We start from the raw sequence: 25,256 nt of genomic DNA, 5'->3' as shown, positions 1-25,256 counted from the left end.
CTCAAACAATTCTCTCTTACAATCTTCACCCAGTGCAAGAGGGGCAGCTTCAGCCCTATTTTGCAAATGCAGAAATTCAGAGACTGTGACTTGTCAACAGTTGAGACAATTGTCTTTTAGTTTCGTGGCAAAAGGTATGACATCCTATATCCATGGGAAAATGTTGATATCACTGAAGTGACAGATACCAAAGACATAGATTAAAATCCTATTTTAAAAAATTTATTAGTGAATCACCGTGAAATACGGTTACAAACTTACGAACTTTTGTGTTTGCATTTCAGTCATACAGTGATCATTTACCTATCCCTCCACCAGTGCCCATTCTCCTTCACCAATGTTCCCAGTATCCCACCCACCACCCCCACCCATCCCCCAACACCCCATCCCACCTCAGTGTCAGGGCATTCCCTTTATTTCTCTCTCCTTTTGGGTGTTGTGGTTTGCAATAGAGGTATTGAGCGGCCTTCATGTTCAGTCGTTAGTCTACTTTCAGCACACATCTTTCAACCTGAATGGAACCTCCCAACATCCCCTACTTGGTGTTTCTGACTCCTTATCAGTATGGGCAGATCTCTGAAGGAAATACCTTAGTATTTCCTTCTATGAAGGGTGAGGGAAATCCATGGGTCACCTTTCATCATAGACATCATCTGCAGCTCTATCACTCATCCTCCCAAGTCTTTTCAGTGAACAATGAGTTAACATTCCTGCCTTGTCCTATCCTGTGTTTTACAGAGAAATTCATGGTGGGCAAGAATCTCATTGGGCGCTTTGAAGATCTGATCCAAAGTGGTACCTTCCAGCTTCATCTGGATTCTAAGATATTCTCAGCAGACACCTCCATCCGCTTCCTCCAAGGGGACCATTTTGGCACTTCTCCAAGGACATGGTTTGGGTGCCTGGAAGGATTCCACCATGTGTCAACTAGCAATAATGTTCTTGAGAACCCCCTGGGATGCGGTAGGTCTATACTCTTCTTGGATTGTTGTTCTGGATTCATGGATGGCTGTAGGCAGGTCACCAAAGCTCTGGAGAGAGGTTTACCTGGAACGGGAAAATTATTCATTTGTTACCCAGCAGAAGTCTTTTAGTCATCAGCATGTGAGAGTTCATGTGTAATTATCATTTAGTAGCTGAGACTAGAAGTACATAAGGTATGACAGACTTAAGAACCTGGATGTTTGTAGGTTTTGGTCAAGCATGGACTCTCAGGTCTGAGCTGCATGGTCTTTGTGGTGAAGATTAATGCTCACACATGCTAGTACTTATCCTGCTAAGCCTTTGGTGCTCAAGACCTTTCCCAAGCAGTCACCGATCAGCACAGGCCTTTATTAGTAGAGAGTAACAGAGACTATTCTTGTCCTTACTCATAAGCAGCCTTGGAAGTTGTTTTCATTGGAATGCAGTGACCAATGTCTTGAATGAAAAATGCACGAATTTCTGTTGCTACCATAACAAGACAGCCCAAATATAGTGACTTAAACCAACATATTTATTATCCTACAGTTCTGAAGGTTTGTTTCTGATGTGGGTCCAGTGGGCTAAAATAGAGGTGTCAGCAGGGCTGCCTGCATCTTACCCGAGGAACATTTCCTGGCATTTTCTAGCTTCTTGATGGTGCCCCCGCCCCCGTCCTTGGCTCATGACTTCCTTCTTCCATCTTCCAACCTAGCAGTATTGTGGCTTTCTGCCCACTCTCCATAGTTACAGCTCCTGAAAACTCACTTTCCCCTGGAAGCTTACTCCAGAAGTTCTCCCTCTCTGAAAAGCCACTGATAGTGACTTTACTTCTATTTGTGCCCTCAGTTTCTCCAGTCATAGGAAACTTAGAACACATTCTCACAAATAGAAGAACTCATTCCTCGGTTCCAGAGATGAATGAGTTGCCCTTTTCTTTCTTCTTTTTTTAGCATTTTTTTAATTAGTGAATCACCATGAGGTACAGTTACAGATTTACAAACTTCCGTGCTTGTATTTCAATCATACAATGGTCAGGTATCCATCCCTCCATCAGTGCCCATTTTCTAATACCAATAGTCCCAGCATCCCTCCCACCACCCCCCACCCCGCCTTTGTGGCAGGGCATTCCCTTTTGCTCTCTCTCTCCATTTGGGTGTTGTGGTTTGCAATAGAGGTATTAAGTGGCCATCATGTTCAATCTATAGTCTATTTTCAGCATGTGTCTCCCATCCTGAGTGAATCCTCCTAGCACCCTTTACTTGGTGATCCCTTCTCTATCTAAAGTGCCTTTTCCCCCAGAATGTGAGGCCAGCTTCTAAGCTGTGAAGAAATTCTTCTGGTACTTATCTCTACTATTCTTGGGTGTTAGTCTCCCATTCTGTTACTTTATATTCCACAAATGAGTGCAATCTTTCTATGTCTGTCCCTCTCTTTCTGACTCATTTCACTTAATATGATACTCTTCATGTTGATCTATCTATATGCAAATTTCATTATTTCATCTTTTCTAACAGCTGCATAGTATTCCATTGTGTAGATGTGCCAAAGTTTCTTTAGCCAGTCATCTGTTCTCGAGCACTCGTTTTTTTTTTTCCTGATTCTGACTATTGTAAACAGTGCTACAATGAACATACAAGTGCAGATGTCATTTTGACTATACTTTTTTGCATCTCCAGGATATATTCCCAGAAGTGGTATTGCTGGGTCAAATGGGAGCTCCATTTCCAATTTTTCAAGAATTGTCCATATTTTTTTCCAAAACCGATGAACCAGTTGGCATTCCCACCAGCAGTGAAGGAGAGTCCCTTTCTCCCTACATTCACACCAACACTGGTTACTTTTGTCCTTTTGGATGTGTGCCAGTCTCTGTGGTTCGAGATGATATCTCATTGTTGTTTTGGTCTGAATCTTCCTGATGATTAGTGCTGAAGAGCAGTTTTTCATATGCCTTTTGTTGGCCATTTGGATTTCTTCTTTGAGAAAGTTTCTGTTCATTTCATCGCCTCATTTTCTGATGGGATTCGTTGTTTTCTTTTAGTAGAGTTCAACCAGTGCCTTGTAAATCCTTGATATCAAACCCTTATTATATGGGTATTGGGTGAATATCCTATCCCATTCTGTAGATTGACTTTGAATTCTGGTCACTGGGTCTTTTGAGGTGCAGAAGATTCTTAGTTTCAAGTAGTCTCATCTGTTTATCTCTGTTTCCACTTGCTTGGCCAGTGGAGTGTTCTCTTTAAAGATACCTTTAGTTTCAATGTCCTCTGGTCTGATGTTGAGGTCTTTATCCATTTTGACCTGAGTTTTGTGCATGGTGTTAGAGGTCTGAGTCCATTTTTTTTTTTTTTGCATGTAGCTGTCCAATTTTGAAGAGCTGGCCCTTTTCCAGGGTCATTATTCTGTCTACTTCATCGTCTTACTCCTGAACCTATTGAGGTCTTGTGATGAGAAGCTTTTGTCCTATGTGACATTTAGTCAGTTAGGCATTATTTTTGAGCTGAAAAGAGAAAAAAAAAATTCTTGTTGCTTTCCTCCCACTACAGCATACCACATAAAAGCTACTTGGCTTTTCCTCTCAGGAAAATTCATGCCACATTCTACACTCCACATTAAATTTAAGTTGCAACTAAGTTTAAACACAGAAAACAAGCACCACCACTTCCCATTAAACTACAAAGTCCTTTTTGTGGGACAATGAACCTTTGCAAATTCATAACTCTCACAAAAGCCCCAGTCACAGAAACTGTCCGCATTTGACACATGAAGAGATTGAGGCTCTGATGAAATTAGATCACGTTTTTTGTAGTGCCCAGAGCTGGGCTAACTGAAAGGAGGAACTCAGGCACACAAAACTAATTACCCATATGTGACTTCCTCGAGGTGTCGCAAGGCCAGACAAGAGCTCATCATCTTTCTGACTCATCAGAGCTGTCCCCAAGGAAGAGGATACAAAGTGGCAACAGAAGCCAGTAATGGCAGCCCCCAGCACAGACACTCATAAATGTTTCAGATTTATCAAAAAAAGAACCACTGCCAGGGTCTGTCTGTGTGTGTGTGTGTGTGTGTGTGTGTGTGTGTGTGTGTGTGTGTGTGTGTGTCCCCGCACGGGTGCATGCGTGTGTGTGTGTGTTTGGTGGAATGAGGACCAGAAGCCTGCTTTTCTAGCTGCCCTAGATAGAGCTGATATGGAGTGCGGGGGCTGGGGGGGGGCTGGTGGTGAGGTGGGGGCCGCCCCCCCTTGGAGATTCACTGACCTGATGCAGCCTCTGGAGCAGGAAGCCAGTAGGTGGAGTAGCAGGAAATAATGACTGGCCCTACTCAAGGGCCAGGCTAAAATGCTGAGTTAACTCTGTGCCTTTGACAAATCCCATTCCATAGAGAGGAGAGAAAGTGGGGGTTCTTTCAAGACTGTAAAATAATGGTGCTGAACTGGAAATCTGACCCTAAGCTTCTTTTTTTTTTTAAGGACTGGATTGCTAGATGATTATGTCCTGTCTACTAGGGTCAATATCCCAGGGGAGGTAGCAGGGCAGGTTCAGCCTATCTCAAAGGTGGGAGGGAGACACCTAACCAGGAGCCAGTCTTTTATTTTATTTTACATTTGTTTCTTAAATTGATTAAGCATAGGTTTACAGTATTATGAAATGTCTTCACACCTCTATGTATGTGTAATTCTTACCAAACTCATCATTAAAATTTTTGTACCAACTCAGCACCACAAACAGCCTCTATCCATTCCTCCCACTACCCCTCCCCTTCCTCTCCGGAAGCCACTATAATTCTCACAAGTCGAGGAGTTAGTTCTGTTGTCTAATGCCAGTCATTGGTTGTGGACATTCATAGTCCATAAGCATGAGGCCATTCAGTAACTTCCTCTCTTTTTTCTTTATTTGAATGAGCACCATTATGTCCAAAATTCCTCCCAAAATGCACAATTTAATTATTTTAAATGCCAGAGTAGTATTCCATTAAATATATAAAGCTTACTTTTTTTTTATCCAGAATCTGCGCATGAACATTAGGTTGACTTCATGTTTTGACTACTGTGCATAATACTGCTATGAACATAGAGGTCTAAATATTAAATAGTGATTTTACATGCTTCTCATTAACAGGTGGCCTTTCTGAAGGGTGTCAACTAGTAGAGGCACTGGATATCCTAATCTGACGTTGGGGTGATAAAGAATTAATAGAGAGAGGGAGCCTCAGGTTGAAGGAGCTGAGGGCAAGCACACTTGCTCTCTAATAGCAGCTGGCAGTCTTTTTCTGTGAAGGCCACTAGTAATAATTTTAGACTTTACAAATCATTTACTTTCAATTCAGTGACTCAAACCATCCATTGAAGGAAGGAAAACATGACTGTATTCCAATAACACTGTATTTGCCAAACAGAAGAACTGAGTGTGGCCCATGGGCTGTAGTTTGCCAATCCTAGTGCTAAGTAAACCAAATATCTGGTTTCCAACTCTTGTAGCTTTCAATGAATCTCAAAATTGTGAAATCATTTAGCCCTTTCTCTTGCTTTAGATGGTTAGGAAAGTATAGAATGGAACTCACAAAAATATCACTGTTTTGCTCCAATATTAACTATATTTTCTAGTCATAATTGAGTCTCATAGAGCTGGGTCTTAATAGCTTTGCTCTGGTAAAATAATCAAGTGTTACTAATCATGTGGTATGAATGATACATACTGGGGAAGAAGCGGCATACCTGTAATAGAAACTGTTTTTGAAGTCAGGGAGATCTGGTACAAGAATACATGGATTTTTGGGACATTACTTAGTGCCACACAAAATATGACGAAAAGGGTAACAGGGAATGTCTGCTACAAGGGAAAGTGATTAAGTTGTAATTCTATAGAAGATAATTTAAAATAATAAAAAATAAGACTTTGCATATAAAATATAAACTTTATATAAAATATATGAACTTCATATAAGTTTATATTTTATATAAAATATAAATAATAGAACTGGAGTTAAGCACATAACATATAGTGAACTCTTTCAAAGGCTTCTGTGGATTATTGGCTATGCTGAAATGTAAACTTCCAATTAATTCCAAATTCTTTGTTTTGTCCCCTGTATCATACATCTATCTTCTCAACAAAAGGCTTTTTGGTTAAATCACACCTTTGGATTCTTATATCTGTTCTTATCAGCTGTTTCTTCTTCAGTAGCACATCTTGTCCACAACTGTCTACTAGCAGAACATTGTCCTGTGGAGAGAAACCGGATTTCTGGGTGCTGTTATCTCTGAGGGCTGATATGCATGATCTCTGGAGTAGCTGAGGAATAAAGGACATTTTCCTCTTCAAAGATATTTTTCTTCCACAGAAATGTGACTGTCATTGTTGCGGGGGTGGGGGTGGGGAACTATGAAATATTGACAAAAGGGATTGCATAACCCCAAAGCTATAGGAAATCTTCAAAATCAAAGACACTCAAAATTGTCTCATTTTCATAAAGGAGAAACTGAAGCAGTGGGGTTTTCCAGTGGCATTCAGGAAGGAGTCCAATGGGAAGATTAGTCAGTTCTTGCACTGGGTTCTAGGGTCTTTTTTTTTTAATGTAGGCATCCCACATTGAGCTCAGTGAGGTGGGGGTGATTCATAGTAAAGTGCTGTCAATGAAGCTGGTGCAGTTCAGAGCTCAGTAGTGCTGGTGTGTCCAGGAATACACCTGGCAGTGTTCTCAGGAGACTCAATGCCAGTGGTTGAACTTGAATCTCACCCTTGAAAAATCTCCCTGGCCCCTGGATTCTAGATTCTTTGAAGGGATCTTCCCTCTGCCAAAGAAAGAATGTTAATAATTCAGAATTGCTTCAGTCTGACTTACACAAGTATTTGTCTGGGAAGAAAACACTTTCTTGACCTCAGAGACAGAGAGGAACCATTTGGAGAAGCAGTTGAGAGGTCTACCTATCCTTAGAGTACAGTTGAGAGGTCTGGAACTTACTGAGCTTGCAGTATGTTTCTACTTTCTGCTCTTTCTGTTGCACCCCAGGGTTTAGGGGCAAGGAAATGTAGACTGATTGAGAAGGTTTTGTTTTCCTTTGAAATTTATACGAAGATCACTTGAAGAAATAGTCAAGTATTGAGGCTGAAATACTAGAGAAAACCAACAGCCTGACACATAGGAGTAATGAAACTCTATTCTTTGAGGAAGAATACTAATAGCGTGGAACAGACTGGAAAACACACCTCTCAGGTTCCAAGATATGTCTTAAAGTTTCTGATTTACTCAGAAAGTTTTAAAGTATCCTAGAGACAGTCGTTGTTAAGTCAACATTGACTCTAGCCTAACATATACCACATGTTTGTGCTTCTTTGGTTGAATTGGTGGGTGGAGTGAAGACTTTGTTTTGGAAAGAATGGGTCTCAAATCCCATCTCTATAACCTGCTGACTTGGTCAATGTTGATTTTGACTATCGGTTTTCTCTAGTGTCAAATGGGAAAGGGATCTTTCCCAGAAGGTTGTGTTTTATCTGGCATCGGGCAGGGTACATGCTATAACTTTATTTCCCCACTATTCTTTTCAGGAAGCTTGCCAGAGTCATGCATGAATGTGCTGAGGCTCAGCTTTCTCGCCCATGAAGTGGGGATGTAATACTCATGAAGTATGTAGCAGAGTGGCAGGCACTGTAGGAAGTGTTTTTCATTCCTACATTCACTGAGTGACAGCTCATGTCCTCCTAAATGTTATCTGGCAAACTTGCAGAATCACAACTCTGAACCAAGAAAAAAAAGCAGAAAGAATTCTCTTTCCCATCAATTCTCTGAATTATCAAAACCACTATGGCTAAGTCATGCATTTCTTTTCATAAAAGAGTTTCCCCCACCCTAACTAAGATTCTGAGACAAGCATCCCTTCAGTTTGGATTTATTGCTTTTTAGCCCATTTCTTATGAGAGGGGACAATTGTGAAGGATTTGGAGTTATTGAACCAGTACATAAAGTACCAGTGGGAAGCAAACTATGGGGTTAACATAAGGAAGAAAAGAGGGAGATGGATAAGACATCCTTGTCACAGGTTTGAGTACAGAGACAACAGGGATAGCAAACGTTGAGTTACATGGAATTGAACTTTTGGCAGTGTGGCACAGAGAATGTTGAGATGTTTTGCTTGCCATGGTGCTCTTACCATGTCGTTATGATTGGGAAGCATCTCTTTGGGGGACCTGTGGATGAACCTTCACTTTGTCAAATTGAAATGAAATTAGGGAAATTTGGGACATATTTTTTTTCCTTTGGGGGATTTTCTTTCCAGCTTCAGCATCTCAACCCATTCTTCCCCTTGTCTACTATGCTCTAGACAAGAAGCTGGTTTTGTTTTTCTTAATTAATTAATTTTTAATGAAATCACAGTGAAATACACAGTTTTTCATTATTGGTTTTCAGTCATACAATGTTTCAACACCTGTCCCTTCACCAGTGTACATTTCCCACTACAATGTCCTCAGTGTTTCTCTCTTCCTCTTGCTCGCTCACTCTCTCTTTCTTTATTTTTTTAAATGTAGGAGTACTACTATGTATTCAGTCATTGATTAAGCTGATTGAATTGGGCATGAATTCCACATTACTTTTTATTATTCAGAATGTTAATTTAATTTAATTTTTTCCCGCTCAAGCAAATCGATGAGCAACGGGATGATAGTGATACAGTGAATTTTATTTTTTAATTATTTTTTAATCACTGTGAGATACAGCCACAAAGCTTTCCTGTTTCAGTTTCAGTCACACAATGATCAATAACCCAACTCTCCACCAGTGCACATTTTCCACCACCAAGAACCCCAGTATCCACCCCCCATTTCATCCCTCTCCCTGCCTCTATGGCAGATAATCTCCCTCATATCCTCTTTTGTATTGCTTGTTATGAATAGCATAATATGTCACACGGTCACAAGAGCATCCGCATGCTTCTGCAACTCCAAAATTTCTGATAATTAGGGTATGGAGAAATCTCTGCAGCAATTTTCCTGGTTCGGAGATTCTTTTGTGTGTCTCTGTATCATGGCCACCAAGGAGCTTAAGTAGCATCCAGAGGCAGTTTGTGGGCATGACCTCCAGGGTCCCATGGAGACAGGGGTGGGGGGGGGATGAGAAGAACCAGCCTATCCCCTATTCCTTCAGGACCGGAGTTTTCGGTCACTGAGCCCGCTTACCTGCACTTCTCATTGGGTTCTGAAAGTTGATAACTTCTGGGGTCTTTAGGGGGCAGGTGGAGGGATGATGTCTGCCCCTGTCTGAGGCACCCTGGTGAAGTCGGCCTGGCTTAAAGTCCGGAGTCATCTCTGCAGAGAACTGCTCTGTTCGGAGATTCTTTTGTGTGTCTCTGGATCATGGCCCTTGTTTCCATCTTTTCTAGAGAAATAAACTATTGGCATATGCCCTGCCAGGCGTGCCCGCTTGGCTGCAGTTTTTGATCTCTTTTGAGATTTATAGGTCTCTGAAATAAGGCCAATAACTGAGCTTGTATAGCTGAACCGAAGGTGGTTTGTGGGTGTGGCTCCCACATACCTAACTTTTGGCCATTTAATTTCTTGGTAAACTTGGCCCCAAGTTGTTGGGGTCTGGCCAAAGGTACAGCAGCTATTTTGGGTTACAGGATGGTCTAAAGACACCATCAGGCTGCTGATGCACTCACTCTGCAGGTACAGGTTGACCTGCTGGTGGCACCATACCCCCTTTCTCTCTTTCCCTTTGGAAATTTTGGCTTGCAGTACAGAGATGGGAAGATTATCAGGCATATCTCCTTATAAGTAGCTGGTTTTGTTGAATCTTTTTCATTCAACTCCTTGAAGAATTCAAGCTTGTGGTTTTGTATTTTTGATCCACACCTGGTTATGCTCAGTGCTTTCTCCTGGCTCTGCACTCAGGGTTCACTTCTGGTGGGCTTGAGAAATGATATGTGGCTCTGCGGATCAAACACATGGGGCTGTTAAACCTACCTGCTATCCTATTACTCCCCCTCCCCAAATTGTTCTTGTTCTTACCTTAGGATTTGTCACTTGCCCTTCCTTCTACTTATATCTTTTCCTGCAGCTTTCTTCATGGGGGAAGTCTGATGTGTCACCTCTCAGAGGACCTGCCTTCACCAGTATGACCTCCCCTGCCCTTCATCTCACACCCGAGTAGCCTGTCAATTAATTCCTGGGGAACAAGAACCTCATCTACCTTTGTTATAACTCTGCCCCACGAACAGTTTGACACACAACAAGGTTATTTGTTAGATAAAAGAAATCTTGAACTGGTTTTAGATGTCACAGCTGTGTGTTTCTGAAGTTGTCACTGTGATGCAAGTTCCTTAAGACCATTTTCTCTGTTGATTGTTTTTCTAGTTAAGTGTCCTGAAGGAAGCTACTTCCAGGATGAGCAATGCATTCCCTGTGCAGTTGGATTCTATCAAGAGCAAGCAGGTAGCCTGGCCTGTATCCCATGTCCCGTGGGCAGAACAACTATTTCTACTGGAGCTTTCAGCCAGACTCACTGTAAGTTCCCCAGAGTCCTGCTTTAAAGAAGAGATTAACCTTATAAAATAGTGCGTAGTCTCCCATCCAAGTACTAACCAGGCCTAACCCTGCTTAGCTTCCGAGATCAGACGGGACTGGGCGCGTTCATGGTGGGGTGTTTGATCATTGTGTGATTGTAACCCAAACATGAAAGCTTGTAACTATCTCTTGGTGATTCAATAAAATAAAAAAGAAATAATGGGTGGGTGGCATGTCAGGCTATGTCAACTTGGTACTAGTGAAATTTGGAATATATTTTTTTTTCTTTGGGGGGTTTTCCTTTGCATTAAAAGGTGATTGTTCGGGGCTAGAGCGATAGCACAGCAGGTAGGGCGTTTGCTTTGCACGCAGCCGACCCGGGTTCGAGTCCCAGCATCCCATATGGTCCCCTGAGCACCCCAGGAGAAATTCCTGAGTGTAGAACCAGGAGTAACCCCTGTGTATCGCCAGGTGTGACCCAAAAAGCAAAAAAAAAAAAAGGTGATTGTTCATTAGCATCACTGACCCTTTAGGTACTTTAGCATCTTCCCCACCAAGTGTTGAAACTAAACATGCTTTCAGGCATTAGCAAGTGTCTGTTTACAAGAGTGGGGGGAAAATTCACATGTTCTCAGCTGCCCACTAGTGAGAACCACAGAGTCCATAATGCAGTGACCAAAGGGCCCATCCTTTAATTGTCTGCACCTTGCCAGGATTAGTCAATGTTCTCAACTCCCCTTCTGGGTAAAGATTCTTGGCCCAAATTTTATAGAGAAGGCTGTAGCACGGTAGCCCTGCCGTCCCATTGTTCATCGATTTTGCTCGAGTGGGCACCAGTAACGTCTCCATTGTGAGACTTGGTATTACTGTTTTTGGCGTATCAAATATGCCACTGGTAGCTTGCCAGGCTCTGCCGTGCAGGTGGAATACTCTCGGTAGCTTGCCAGGCTCTCTTAGAGAGACAGAGGAATCAAACCCAATCGGCCGCATGCATGGCAAATGCCCTACCCACTGTGCTATCACTCCAGTTGATAGAGAAGACTAAAACTATAAATCAAATGTGATTTATTCAAGACCCTCAATGAAGGGCATAGCTTATCTTTGATCTTTGTGTTTGATTTTGAAACTTGTGCTTTTCATAATTGAACCATATCAAGATTGAGAATGGAAGATGTTTTCCACCTAACATCATTAATGTTGTACCATTCATATTGTCTTTTTGGCCCCATACGTTATTCAGGTTTGCATATTTGTGTAGCCTTCCCATATGTCCTGTGAGTTCTCATAGCCTACCTCATAGATGCCTGGGTACTGTTAGGGTTTTTCCTAGCAAGGATCCATCACTTGTATTGGAGTGTTAGATTGAAATCACACCAACAGAAGGCAAACTGTTTTTGCTTAAAATCTGGATAGATTTTAGAATTTTAACTGTCACTGTCATCCTGTTGCTCATCGATTTGTTCGAGCAGGCACCAGTAACGTCTCTTATTGAGAGACTTATTGTTACTGTTTTTGGCATGTCCAATACGCACGGGTAGCTTGCCAGGCTCTGCTGTGTGGGCTCGATATTCTCAGTAGCTTGCCGCGCTCTCCAAGAGGGGCGGAGGAATCGAACTCGGGTCAGCCGCGTGAAAGGCCAATGCCCAACCGCTGTGCTATTGCTCCAGCCCATAAATAATCAAATATCAGTGTTCCTTTTCTGATAAAGATGATTTTGTTGGAAATAGGGAAATAATTCCAAGAAATAAAATTAAGGGGATTTTTTTAGGCCTTCATAGTGAAGCAGTAACTGTTCACAAAAAAATAATGCAGCATAATACCTTTCACAGGGCTTTACTCTCAACTTCCACATGTTGGATATGTGCATTGTGATTTCAGATGACTTGAAACACAATCCTACTAACAGACTAATGCTTTCTTAAAAATGGGTGAATATAATGTATTGATTCTTTTTTATAGAGAGGGTTCTACAGAAATAGCAGGAAACAGGGAACAGATGCTTAGCATCAGCCTGACCCAGTTTAGTTTCTGTTTTCCCTTTTCCTTGACACTAACCTCATTTGAGTCCTCTTTAAATTTCAACTTTCCTATCTGTTAGATGGAACCAATGATGTTCCACTCATAATGTGGTTATAAAGCATTGCCAGTTAAAGTGCCACATGCAATTGATTATAGGCAGGGTGGCTTCAACAACAAATGCTTATTTCTTATGGTCTCAAGGCTAAAAGCCCAAGATCAGGTGCCTGAGTGCTCAGTTTTCAATGAGGCCCCTCCACCTAGTTATTTCCTTACACAGTCTTTCCCTGGTATGTGCAGGAGAAAGAGAACTCTTATATTTTCACATTCTAATAGAGACACTCATTCTGTCATAGGGGATTCTTATCAGATTGGGCATGACGATTTCAACCTAGGAACTTAGAGGGAACAGCTAGTTTCAGTCCATAACAGAGAAATCCATTAAGGTATTTAAATGAACAATAAGCATTCATCCCTGTCATCTTGGAAATACCTCTCCATTTCCATGCAGTAGAGGAAGACTGTGTCATGTCATCAGCACTCTGCCAGACATCTTCCCAGGAAATGAGATTTCCATGAATAGGTCTCCAGAGCCATGGTGGAGTCTGCCTATATCTAACACTTTCTGCATGACTTTCTACCATTCTGCCTGTTATATGACCTGGACTGTGTTTTTTCAATGGAATCAGGTTGAAGAGAAGCCTAAGATAGGAGAGGTTGTCAAGTTTTAAAAGATGTAGAATGATTTCTGTGATTTCCTTTCAGCATAAGATAGCTTTTAGAATCCCAATTCCTCTGCATAATTGAGATTTGTGAATGATATAGTTCTTACTTATAATTACTTTTCCATTTCCCAAACTACCAGGCTCATTGGATATATTTCAAGATTCTCTTATTTTCTCCTTCCTTCCTTCCTTCCTTCCTTCCTTCCTTCCTTCCTTCCTTCCTTCCTTCCTTCCTTCCTTCCTTCCTTCCTTCCTTCCTTCCTGCCTTCCTTCCTGCCTTCCTTGCTTCCTTCCTTCTTTTCTCCTTCCTTCCTTCCTTCCTTCCTTCCTTCCTTCCTTCCTTCCTTCCTTCCTTCCTTCCTTCCTTCTTTCCTTCCTTCCTTCCTTTCTTCCTTCTTTCCTTCCTTCCATAATTTACCTTTATTTTTCTTCCTTTATTTATGTATTAATTGATGTAAAGTATATTCTGCAAAGAATTCTATTTTAAATTCTTTGTAGCCACTCCACAAAAATTATTAAAGTGATAGTTAAGCCTATAACCCATGATCTTAAAATACAGAAAATTAAGTGAATTAGTGTTCAGGTTGTGGATTTCCTTAAAAATATTATATTTCACTTACTTCCTAGCCTTGAATAAAACAAACAAAACAGCTGCCTTTGACATCACCAAAATTTGACTGAGCACCTTCGTGTATCAAACATTTTTTTGTGAATAATATGAGGGAAAATGCATTCCCTATTCTCAAGGAGTCTGACAGGACAAAGAAATGTCAAGTATATAAATATATAGTATAGTTAGTAATATAATGAAGGTATGCGTTAGACTTTGCTCATTTGCTTTGTCCCCAGGTGCATATTTCTCTCTAGTCTTCCATGAAGTTAGCTGTTCTTGGTCCACCAACTCTCATTTCAGTTCCTCAGGGAAGTCTCCTACACACAGACATCCAACTGTTGCACACTGTCCTAGCAACCCACACCTCTCATGGCATGGAGCTCCGTGGTGACTCATTTTTCTGTGAGAAAGAATGATTGGTCACTCAATAGAATCTCAAAGTCAGCAGGACCCTGGTGTTTCATCCAATGAAAGACATAGCAGCTAGTGGGAGATGAGCAGGGATTATCCAGGGGCTAAGTGGAAAAGGGATTTGGGGCAGAGGACAAAGCTTGAGCTCAGGAATAGAGGTGTGCATCTATGGAATTAATTAGTTATTACAATTTGGGGTGGGGCACCCGTAATTTGGGGTTTGTGTGAATTGTAAATTGAGGTCAGGCTTTGGAACAATAAAAAGCCATATCAGGTTCATGCTGACTTCGAGATTCTATTGAGTTATCAACCATTCATTAACATGGACAAATGAGTGACTGAGCTCCATGCTATGAGGAAAGATGTGGGTTGCCAGGAGTGTGTGTAACAGTTGGATATCTGTGGGTCAGGAGGCTTTCCCAAGGAAATGGGATGAGAGTTGCTAGATTGAGAACAGCTGACTCCATGGAAGACTAGAGAGAAATGTGTACCTGGGGCAAACCAAATGAGCAAAGTCTTTGAGCAAGCAACAACAGAGGAGGCACCGAGTATAGCAGCAGGTGGAAGCCTTCGGCACATGCCAGAGCTACATGATGAACCAGCTCTCAAAGGCCTTAGCAAGCCAGCAGGGAATGTGGGTAGTGCCCTTTGACCAGGGTGGGGACAAATGCATTTCAAGCTAAGGAATATCTGAGTCAGACATGTGACTTGGACTTCTGGCCAGTAACTGGAGAGACTGGGCATTTGACAGGAGGGGATCCCAGAGACACAGTGTTGATGTTGGTCTGTCTCTTTGTTTCAGGTCTCTCTGACTGTGAGATGAATGAGATGGGACTGCAGTGTGACCAGGACGGCAAGTACCAAGCCATCCAGAGAGACAGGAGCAGTGGAAAGGTGTTCTGTGTGGACACTAAGGGGCAAAGGCTGCTGGATTCAGAAACAGAGGCACCCCTCTCAGACTCTCAGTGTTTAAGTATGTGTTGCTGGTACCATCAGACCTTGACACAGGCACTTGCTCTCAAGGTTTATCTCGAAAGGGAGAGATGTGTGAGATGTGTTTGTTTGCAAACTTTATTTTGAAAAATTTCAATTTGAAGGTTGAATGAATATTTCTTACTTAGATCCAGAAATTGGCAGTATTCTACTATCTCTTTTTGTTTGTTTGTTTGTTTGTTTGTTTGTTTGTTTTGAGGACACAATGACCTGTGCCTATGGCTTCCTGCACTTGGGGATCAGTTTTGGTGGGCTCAGGGACTATAAGGGGTTCTGGAGATCAAATCTGGGTTAGCCACATGCAAGGCAAGCACTCTCTGCACTATACTACTTTTCCAGGCCCATCTCTTTTTGGTTTTAATCATTATAGTTTAAAATATCATGAACCCCTAAATACCTCAGCATTACTTGAGAAATTAATTTTAATCTAATCTTCAGAGACATTCACTGCTCTCATCCTTCATCTGCATCTCCCTACCCCCATATAGGCAACCTCTGAAAATCTGGTCAACACTTATCCTTAGTGGGATGTTGTGGAAAGACATGAGGGCAAATCCTATTCCTATGGCTAACTTGCTGAGCAATTCAGGGCAACTTGCTCACTTTCTCTGATCCTCAGGCCCCAGGTTGGCCTCTGGAGACACCAAGGTTCAAAGCAATAGTATGGAGATGAAGAGCATTCTACAAGACAATGGGTGGAAATGTCCCAGCCAACTACTGATGCCCACACTTGGCTGATGGGAAAAAAAATAGAACTCTCTTAAACTCAGTGGAGCCTTTTATTGGTGATATAACTTTGAGAAAGTTGCACCTACAGTAATTTCGTCAGCTGGAAAACGGGGACATTCATGCCTGCTTGTAGGGGAGTTAAGTGCTTTAGTGATGCAGTGCCTGATGGAGGTAATGAATATCTCAGCAGGACCAGAAGACTAATTGTCTTATTTGCTCATCTGTAGCATGAGGAGCAGGTGAAGACAGTCTGCAGGGCTGTTTCCTTCTGACCTCCTCTAAGTTGTCCAGTGTTGCTCCTCCTTTCTATAGCGTCACCTTCCTATTGATGTCCAGGTATTTTTTGTTAGTTTTATAAAAATTTTTGCCCTTACAGTGTTTTATTTAAACACTATGGTTTACAAAGTTGTTCATAGTGATTTGTTACAAACATTCAATGTTCTAGTACCAATCCCACTACCACTATCACCTCCATGCTTTTTAGCTCTGCTCACTTCGCACACCAGAACCAGCTCGGATACGCAGGTTTCTTTTTCTTTTTCTTTATTTTAATTTAATTTTATTGAATCACTGTGAGATAGTTACAAGCTTTCATGTTTGGATTACAATCTCACAATGATCAAACACCCATCCCTCCACCAGTGCACATTCCCCACCACCAATATCCCAGATATACCCCCCCTTTCCCAGCCCCCATCACTACCCCCATGGCAGACAATATTCCCCAGACTCTCTCTCTCCTTTTGGGCATTAGGGCTTGCAGCACAGACACTGAGAGGTCATCATGTTTGGTCCATTATCTACTTTCATCACGCATCTCCCATCCCAACTGCTTCCTCCAGCCATAATTTTCTTAGTGATCCCTTCTCTATTCCATCTGCCTTCTCCCCTCCGCTCATGAAGCAAGCTTCCAGATATGGGGCAATCCTCCTGGCCCTTGGATACGAAGGTTTCTTTGTAAGGAAAGGGTCTGACAGAGATCTGCTTACTATGTTACCTTATATAGATGATCACATGTAAACTGCCATCTAATGCCAAGGGTCTATAAACATAAGTTCCCAAACTTACTTGGCCTACTATTCCTTTAAAAAAATTATTCAGCATCAGCTTGAAAACCAATATTCTTTTAAGTAAATAAAGATAAACTACTTTCAGTTACACCTGAAGCTATTGCCAACTCAGATAGTTTAAGCTATGCAGTGCCTGATGGAAGTAACAAACATTTCAGCAGGATATTTCCAGACTGTTCTGAGCACTCTCTCAGTGAGTTGTTTCACTGCATTGGGAAATAGTCCAACAAGTAGAGCTTATCTCAACTGATTTAGTTGAGGAAAAGACTAAGCAATTTGTCTCTAAATCCCTTAGAATAAAACATCCCCGTAACTATTGTAGGTTTGACTGCAAAATCCATTTTGTCCTTCACATCAATTTGCTTCTGCTTAGATGTATCTGTTTCCTCATCAAACACACAACTTCCATGACTTCTTCACACCATGCACATTGTACACTTGCACACATAAACAGCTTGTTCTCCAGAGGAATTGGTACAGCTAATGACAACACATTCCACAAAATCCCAGTGATTAAACGCTAATTTTCCAATGCTCAGAACAATATTCTCCCTTCTCAAGCAAAGAGCTAACAAATTCCAAGGATCATTGTGTGTGGGTCCCTGTGGATAATCTGCAAATCCAATGAAAGCCTTATTATTTTTTCTACTCTCCTCTTGAGCAGAAAAGTATTAGTCTGGAAAGACAGAATTGGCAGGTGCTCGAGGAGACTAGCAGACAGATGGTTATTGTTCATGACAATGAAAGAACAAGGTACCCGTGGAGAAGCAAAGGACCCGGTGATTTCTGGCTGTTCTGGAATCATCAGCTAACTGCTGGGATATTGGTTCCAGCACTGGTGCAGCCCAGATCAATGGTGCGGCTGTGAGGATTATAATATGTGCTTTGTGAAGCATTTTATAGCTTGTTCTGCCCAGTGTTCATCTGGAGCAGAAAAGACAGTTTAATCAGCTGCAGCAGAAGCATTTATGAGTCAGAGCTCAGCTCTGCCAACTTCCATGATGCCTCCCTGAGGTACTGGCTCAGGTTTAGTCTCCAGATTGGGTCCCGGCAGCTTCGTCTTCTTATGCAAGGTTTGGAGTTTAGGTCTCCCTTCCTGGAAAGGTGGGAGGCTTTCCAGGTTTAGAAGCTAGGCCCCTTTGGGAAAGCTGAAACGCCTCCTCTGTGCATCCTCTCAACTTTGAGAGAATCTGCTTAGGGTGTGGATTTGCAGTCTTACTTCTGAGACCTTTGAGGAAAAGCAAAGTGTGGAGGAAAGAGCTGTCTACCTCCTCCAACCAGGGAATGCCTGTGGAGGAGGTGGGACCCAGGGAGGTGGTGGTCCCAGTAGAAGAGTGCCCACCTGCTTGACTCACCTGGGTTTCCCCCTGGAAGTGTGTGGGTGGTGGTGGCCAGTGAGGACCTTGAGCATCTGCTTGTGTGGTCTCTGGTGTCCCAGTGACAGCTTGAGGCAGCCATCAGTCTGCACTGGGCTCATCTGGATATCAGGAGCTGATACCCACTCCCTGAGGTGTTTTGTTTTTATTTTTAATTTTCCAAGTGTTTATTAAAGACCCATAATTTGCAAAGTTATTGATACTTGAATTTTAGGCAAATAATCTCTCCACACCAATCCCACAGTCAGTGTCTGCTTCCCTCTATCAGTGTTCCCCTACTTCATCCCCCCGCCTCCACCCTGTCTGCCACATTGACAAGGACTTGACAAAGTTCGGTGGTTTCAGCTTAGGTCAATGTTATTAGACTCCTACCTCCTGAGTTCCTAAGGGAGCCACGGTTTCAGGCAAGGAATTGCTGTTTGCAGGGAAAGGAGTCATCCAGGTTCATCACCTACATTCAAAGCGAATCTCAGGAGGAGTGGAAAATTAACATGAGTAGCTTTTTAATTTTAATTTGAACATAGGTTGAAAGAGAGAGACAGAGAGAGAGAGAAGGAGGGAGGTAGGGAGAGACTCAGACAGAAATATAGACAGAAGAGGTTAAATATTGAAATAAATGACACACAAAATAAAACAGGAATTGCACATCCCAAGGTGATATGCAGGGGATAGAATGAGAACATGTGCTGCTTGCTTTTGCAAAGTTGATATAATGGGTTTTTCTCAATCCACCCTCAATCTGCCCCCACTTGGGGCTTTCCATGTAAAAATAGTCTGTTGCTAAGGGGAGAGGACTTTGAACTTTGGGTGGTTTTCTTTCATGTTCTTATCAGGACCTTCCTCTGTTCTCCTCTCTGGAGGGGTCCTGTCTTCTCTGGGTCAGTGCTGGCGATATGTCACTGAACAGTCTTATCAGTACCTCAGTTCCCATATCTCCAAAGAGGATCTAGTCTTCACGGTTTTGGACATCATTGGGGCTAACAACAGCATAACATCTTTCAGTCATCTCTTGCTTGATTACTTCCTGTAACTCCTCGCCTTCTACCTACCTGTGTGCCCCACAGGTACCTATGAAAGATTTGCCCTTCTCCACCTGTTTTGCACCGTTCTCGATTATTAGCCCCATGGACTATGGTTGTGTTCTCTGTTTGCTGCACTCTCCTGTGGAGCTTCGGACACATTATTATAAAAGTCCATTCTGCGTGTGAAATCCCCTTTAAAGCTCTTTAGTGGTCGTCTGGTTACAGGGAACCCCCTGCCAAGGCCCCACAGCGGATCATTGTCTAACACTTGATAGAACCTTTCTCAGAGAAGTCTGTGTAATGACAGAGCCAGAATGGATGGAAAGGATGCTTGGGTGGAGAGCAACAGGACCAGGGAGCTCTGAGAGGGGAACCACTCTGTCTTGTGGCTTGCAGGCTCTGGTTTTTAAAGATGGACAGGACTTGTGGGTGGACACTCATTCATTCAGCTTCAAGAAGGTTAATGGCCTTCCTTAACGTTTTTCCTATTGGCACTTTCATTCCTCAATCAAGATGGATTTTGATGCTGGGGTTTTTGGGAAACTTGTCAAGAGCTATTATGGGATGCTGTTTTCTCCTCATTTTAGCCACTGATGTTTAAAACATTGAGTTTAAAACTTCCTGAGTTTAAAAACATTGAGGGAAAGGAGAAAGGGAAAGAAGAGAGAGAGAAACAGAGAGAGACAAAGATAGTGAGAGAAGGAAAGCACCTGCCATAGAGGCAGGCAGTTTGGGATTGGGGGTGATGGGAGGGAACCTGGGGACACTGGTGCTGAGAAATGTACACTGGTGGAGGGATGGGTGTTGGAATAGTGCAAGACTGAAATCTAATCATAAACAGCTTCTTAAGGGTCTATCTCACAGTGATTCAATAAAAAATAATAAGAAAATATCATTCGGATTGGGTGGGTGTGGAACTCTCTCTCTGCCCCCTGAATAATTTTTGATGAGGAGTTCTGGTGGTAATGTGGGATAATGACTTCCCTGTTCTGGGATAACTAATGAGAGTGAGTATTTTTGCTGAGAGGCCCATAACAGTCCAACAATGCTTTCTGAATATAGTAAAACTGTACATTCCAGCCTCTCTCTGGATGTTAGCTACCCAGCACCTCTAGTATCTAGTATCCTTTATTTTTTCTTTTTCTTGGTAGCTGGTGTTTGTTGACTGAATAAGCAAGCCATTCCATTTATTTGGGCTCCTTCAAAACTATTTTTAAAACCTCACCAGAGAAGATTTGGTTGCTATTTGAATTATCTGAAGCCAATTTTATGGGCCCTGACATTCGGTCAGGATTTAACTGCAGGAGGTAAAAGGACCTGGTGGGTGTAAGTCATTACTGAGAATCAGGTATTCCAGCGATTCTATGTAAACCAGGAAACTGACTCTCAGATATTGGAACTTGCTCAGGGCCACAGAGCTGGTAAGGAGTGAGGAGGTAGTTGCATCAGGACCTGGACTGAGCTGCCTCTCAAGCTAGTGCTCTTTCTCCTCTGTCTGCTGCCTCCCCTTGTTAAAACCCTCCCACCATATCTTCAGGGTAGTCCTCTTGATCTTCTCCCTGTGGCCTGCAGTAAACCTTTTATTTACTTAAAGATACAGTATGAATATGGCCAGAGGAAACATTTAAAGTTTATCTTCTCCTTTAACTCTAAATCCTCTCCTCTAATTCTATTTTGTTGTTGTTGTTGACCTTTCCCAGTGATTTGATGTACCACATCAAGTGCCCAGAGGTATATGCTTGCTCTTAGAAGTGCACCATATCCTTAACATTTTCTTCAAGTTCCCTGGTTTGATTTTACACCAATCTTAAAAAATTTTTTTTAACTGTATCACTGTGAGATACACGATTACAAAGTTGTTCTTGATTGGTTTCAGTCACACAATGTTCCAAAACCCATCCCTTCACCAGTGTATATCAATGTCTCCAGTTTCCCTCCCATCACCCCCACCCCACACACACTCCCAACTTTCCTCTATAGCAGGCCATTTTCTTTTCTTTTCTTTTCTTTTCTTTTCTTTTCTTTTCTTTCTGTTCCTCCTTTTCTTCTTTCTTTCTTTCTCTCTCTTTCTTTCTTTCTTTCTTTTCTTTCTTTTTCTCTCTCTTTCTCTCTTTCTTTCTTTCTTTTCTTTCTTTTTCTCTCTCTTTCTCTCTTTCTTTCTTTCTTTCTTCCTTCCTTCCTTTCTTTCTTTCTTTCTTTCTTTCTTTCTTTCTTTCTTTCTTTCTTTCTTTCTTTCTTTCTTTCTTTCTTTCTTTCTTTCTTTCTCTCTTTCTTTCTCTCCTTCTCTCTTCTTTCTTTCTTTCTTTCTTTCTTTCTTTCTTTCTTTCTTTCTTTCTTTCTTTCTTTCTTTCTTTCTTTCTTTCTTTCTTTCTTTCTTTCTTTCTTTCTTTCTCTTCTTTTGCACACTATGTTTTGCAATCCTTTCTCCTTCCTTCCATTCTTGCTTCTCCCTTCCTTCCTCACAGTAACATAAAAATCATGATAGTGATGTACTGTGATGTTGGCTTTCTATACTCTAAATTAGTTTTTAGTATCTGCTAAGAAAAAAATTTTGCGTGTGGGGATTTATAATAATAGAGTATAAATCTGTCAGTTGAAGTCCTATGCAGTTCAGTTCACAAATTATTTCTGTTCTTCATATAATGCTATATTATTAATATTATATCTTTGGGGGAATACCTAAAATGATAAATTTACTGCTTTTTTGGCCCTTGGGAGGAGTTTAATTGGAAACTGTATGACTTTAAATTTTTATTTATCTTCTTAGTAAATTGTGAGCCTCTGGTCTAAATCAGTCGATATTTAAGGACCCTATATAGAAGCTTACTGTTTGTTAGATTGGATCTTATGGGCTTTATAAGAAAGAACCTTAAGGGTATAGAAATAAAAGAGAGGAATAAATTGCAGGAGAAAGGCTGGTGATAGGTTGAATGTGTTAACTTGGAAAATTTAATAATCAACATGGACTACTTTGTAAAGTTATAGTTTTCCTATAATTAAAAAAATTGAAGACAAATATGTTAGTAATATTACATTAACAGTCCTCTTTCTCAACATTATTCCAAAAGAATTATTACATTTAATTACTATGGAAGTTGAGAAAAACTGTTTTGAATGGTCCTGAATTTATTGACATGATAAATACCAATCTAGGCACAAATTTTATATTTATCGATCTACCTATATGTATGTGTGTTTGTGTGTGTGTTTGTGTGTGTAGCTAGTATATTACTATGCTATTCTTACCAGATAGAAACCCAAATGTGTTGATGATAATTTGAAAAACAGATATTGATAAAATATTTATACAAATGATGCCATTTCAAAGCCTGAGAAACATAACACACTTTCAGATTTACAAGAACCCATATGCAACTTCCAATTTACATTTTCAAGAATAATTTATTTCTAGAAATAATCCCATTTCATTTCAAGTGAAATTTTTACAAATTTTCTTTTTCTGAAGTGATGCAAAAGTTTGAGAGGCTTCCAGAATCGAAGGTGATCTTCAGTGCTGATGCCGCCATGGCAATCAGATCCAGAGTTCCTGACTTTGAATCCCCACTGATGCAGTGTGTGGCAGGTAAGCGCTGGAGACACCTGGAGAATGACTCAGGAATACTATCTTGGTAGTGCAAATTGAGAATTTAAAATATCCTGAAAAACGGACTTCATCACACACTCATTGTGCATCAACTCACTTAACCGATTTTTACTTCAGTGTTAATAGTGTATCTACTGTATTGTACAATTGTTGGGCTACCTGATCGAGAACCATGTTAGAGAACACACATGAAGGAAATTAGCTCCCTGTAGAGCCATCTGACCATAGAGCAATAGTTTAGCCAGCCAGGCTAGATTCCATATCTGAACAAGTGTGAGAGGAAACAGGAAGCCATCTGAGCAAGATTAGCTAGGAAAGAAGGTCTAGGAAAATGATGTCTGATCAGGAAAAAGAGAGTAGGACAGTACAAGTCAGGGGAAAATTTGTAGACCCATTGGGGAACCATTTGCAGCCTTGTATTAGCTTGATTGAATTGCCACAACCAAGTATCATGGATTATGTGGCTTAAACTATAGAAATTTAGTTTTCTTACAGTATAGTGGCTAGAGTCTGAAATATAGGTATTGGCACTGTAACACTGTAGCACTGTCTTCCCGCTGTTTATCAATTTGCTCTAGTGGGCATCAGTAATGTCTCCATTGTGAGACTTGTTGTTACTGTTTTTGGCATATCAAATATGCCACGGGGAGCTTGCCAGGCTCTGCTGTATGGACAGGATACTCTCGGTAGCATGCCGGGCTCTCGGAGAGGGATGGAAGAATCAAACCCAGGTCTGCAGCGTGCAAGGCAAACGCCCTACCTGCAGTGCTATGGCTCCAGTCCAGGTGTAAGCAACATTGGTTTATTTTGAGACCTTATAGAATTAAAAAAGTATTTTTTTTTTTTGGCTTTTTGGGTCACACCTGGCGATGCACAGGGGTTACTCCTGGCTCTGCACTCAGTAATTACCCCTGGCCGTGCTCAGGGCACCATATGGGATGCTGGGATTTGAACCCGGGTCGGCCGCGTGCAAGGCAAACGCCCTACCCGCTGTGCTATCTCTCCAGCCCCAAAAAAGTATTTTTATAAAAAAAAATCACCGTGATTTATAGAGTTGCTTATTTATTTTTTGAGTGGGGCGATGCACAGGTGTTACTCCTGGCCCATTCACTCCTGGCAGTGTTCTGGGGACCAAATGGGATGCTGGGAATCTAACCCTGGTTGGTCACATGCAAGGCAAACACCCCACCCACTGTGCTAATCCCTTCAGCCCCTAGAATTGTTTATTATACAATTATTTCGGGCATTTAATGTTTCCACACCACCAATGTGACCTTCCCCCAACTAGTGTCCCCGTTCTCTTTCCCAACCCCAACCTGCCCCCTTAGACACATCACAAATTTATTGTGTATTGCTTATTTCAACACAGCTTTAAGAAATGACAAATAGAGGTGCTGGAGTGATAGCACAGCCATGGGGTGTTTGCCTTGCACGCGGCTGACCTGGGATCGATTCCCAGCATCCCATATGGTCCCCCGAGCACAGCCAGGAGTAATTTCTGAGTGCATGAGCCAGGAGTAACCCCTGTGCATCGCCGAGTATGACCCAAAAAGAAAAAAAAAAGAAATGACAAATAGAATAATAATAAAATAAATCAATAAGGACTAATTTGTGATTGCTATGACTTTAACCTATGTAAATAAGAAAAATAAAACCCTTTAATACAATATAATAAAATACTTCCTCTTATTCACATAAGTTTTCAACTCTGGAATCTAGAGTATATTACATTAAATCTTATTTTATGTTTGGATCTCTGTATGGTAGTAATTGTGTTTTTTCATTAATAAAATTTTAAATAAATCATATGTATGCTAATACATTTTGGAGTCTACCTGAAATAGGTAAGGCCTACTTATGTGAATTCTCCCCCACCTATACACTTTATATAAACACTGTGGTTTACAATGTTGTTCATGATTATTTATTATAGGCATTCAATATTCCAATACCAACACCACCACTATTATCACCTTCTTTCTACCATTGTCTTCTATTTTCCCACCCACTCTTCAAGCCTGCCCTCATAGCAGTTTCTAGCCCGGCAAGCTATCGAGAGTATCCTGCCTGCATGGCAGAGCCTGGCAAGCTCCCCGTGGCGTATTCGATATGCCCAAAACAGTAACAACAAGTCTCACAATGGAGACATTACTGGTGTCTGCTCGAGCAAAATCGATGAACAAGGGGACAGCAGTGCTACAGTGCAGTTATCAATAAATTGCTAACTGAATGATAAAAAA

The 25,256-nt window shown here is 41.5% G+C and overlaps 1 protein-coding gene across 1 annotated transcript in view; it reads left to right on the top strand.

Moving 5' to 3' along the window:
* TG (thyroglobulin) overlaps positions 1 to 25,256 on the top strand; it is a 252,528-nt gene that overhangs the window by 31,211 nt on the left and 196,061 nt on the right. The window contains exons 20-23 of the mRNA XM_055126733.1: positions 739 to 963; positions 10,308 to 10,457; positions 15,025 to 15,195; positions 22,879 to 22,995. Of these exons, the coding sequence (XP_054982708.1) occupies positions 739 to 963; positions 10,308 to 10,457; positions 15,025 to 15,195; positions 22,879 to 22,995 (663 nt within the window). The remainder of the gene's footprint in view (positions 1 to 738; positions 964 to 10,307; positions 10,458 to 15,024; positions 15,196 to 22,878; positions 22,996 to 25,256) is intronic.

The sequence above is a fragment of the Sorex araneus genome, chromosome 2 (genome assembly GCF_027595985.1).
Source record: "Sorex araneus isolate mSorAra2 chromosome 2, mSorAra2.pri, whole genome shotgun sequence".
In the NCBI taxonomy this organism is placed as follows: Eukaryota; Metazoa; Chordata; class Mammalia; order Eulipotyphla; family Soricidae; genus Sorex; species Sorex araneus.
Note: the sequence above shows the minus strand (reverse complement) of the source record. Positions and strands in the feature narration are given on the sequence as shown.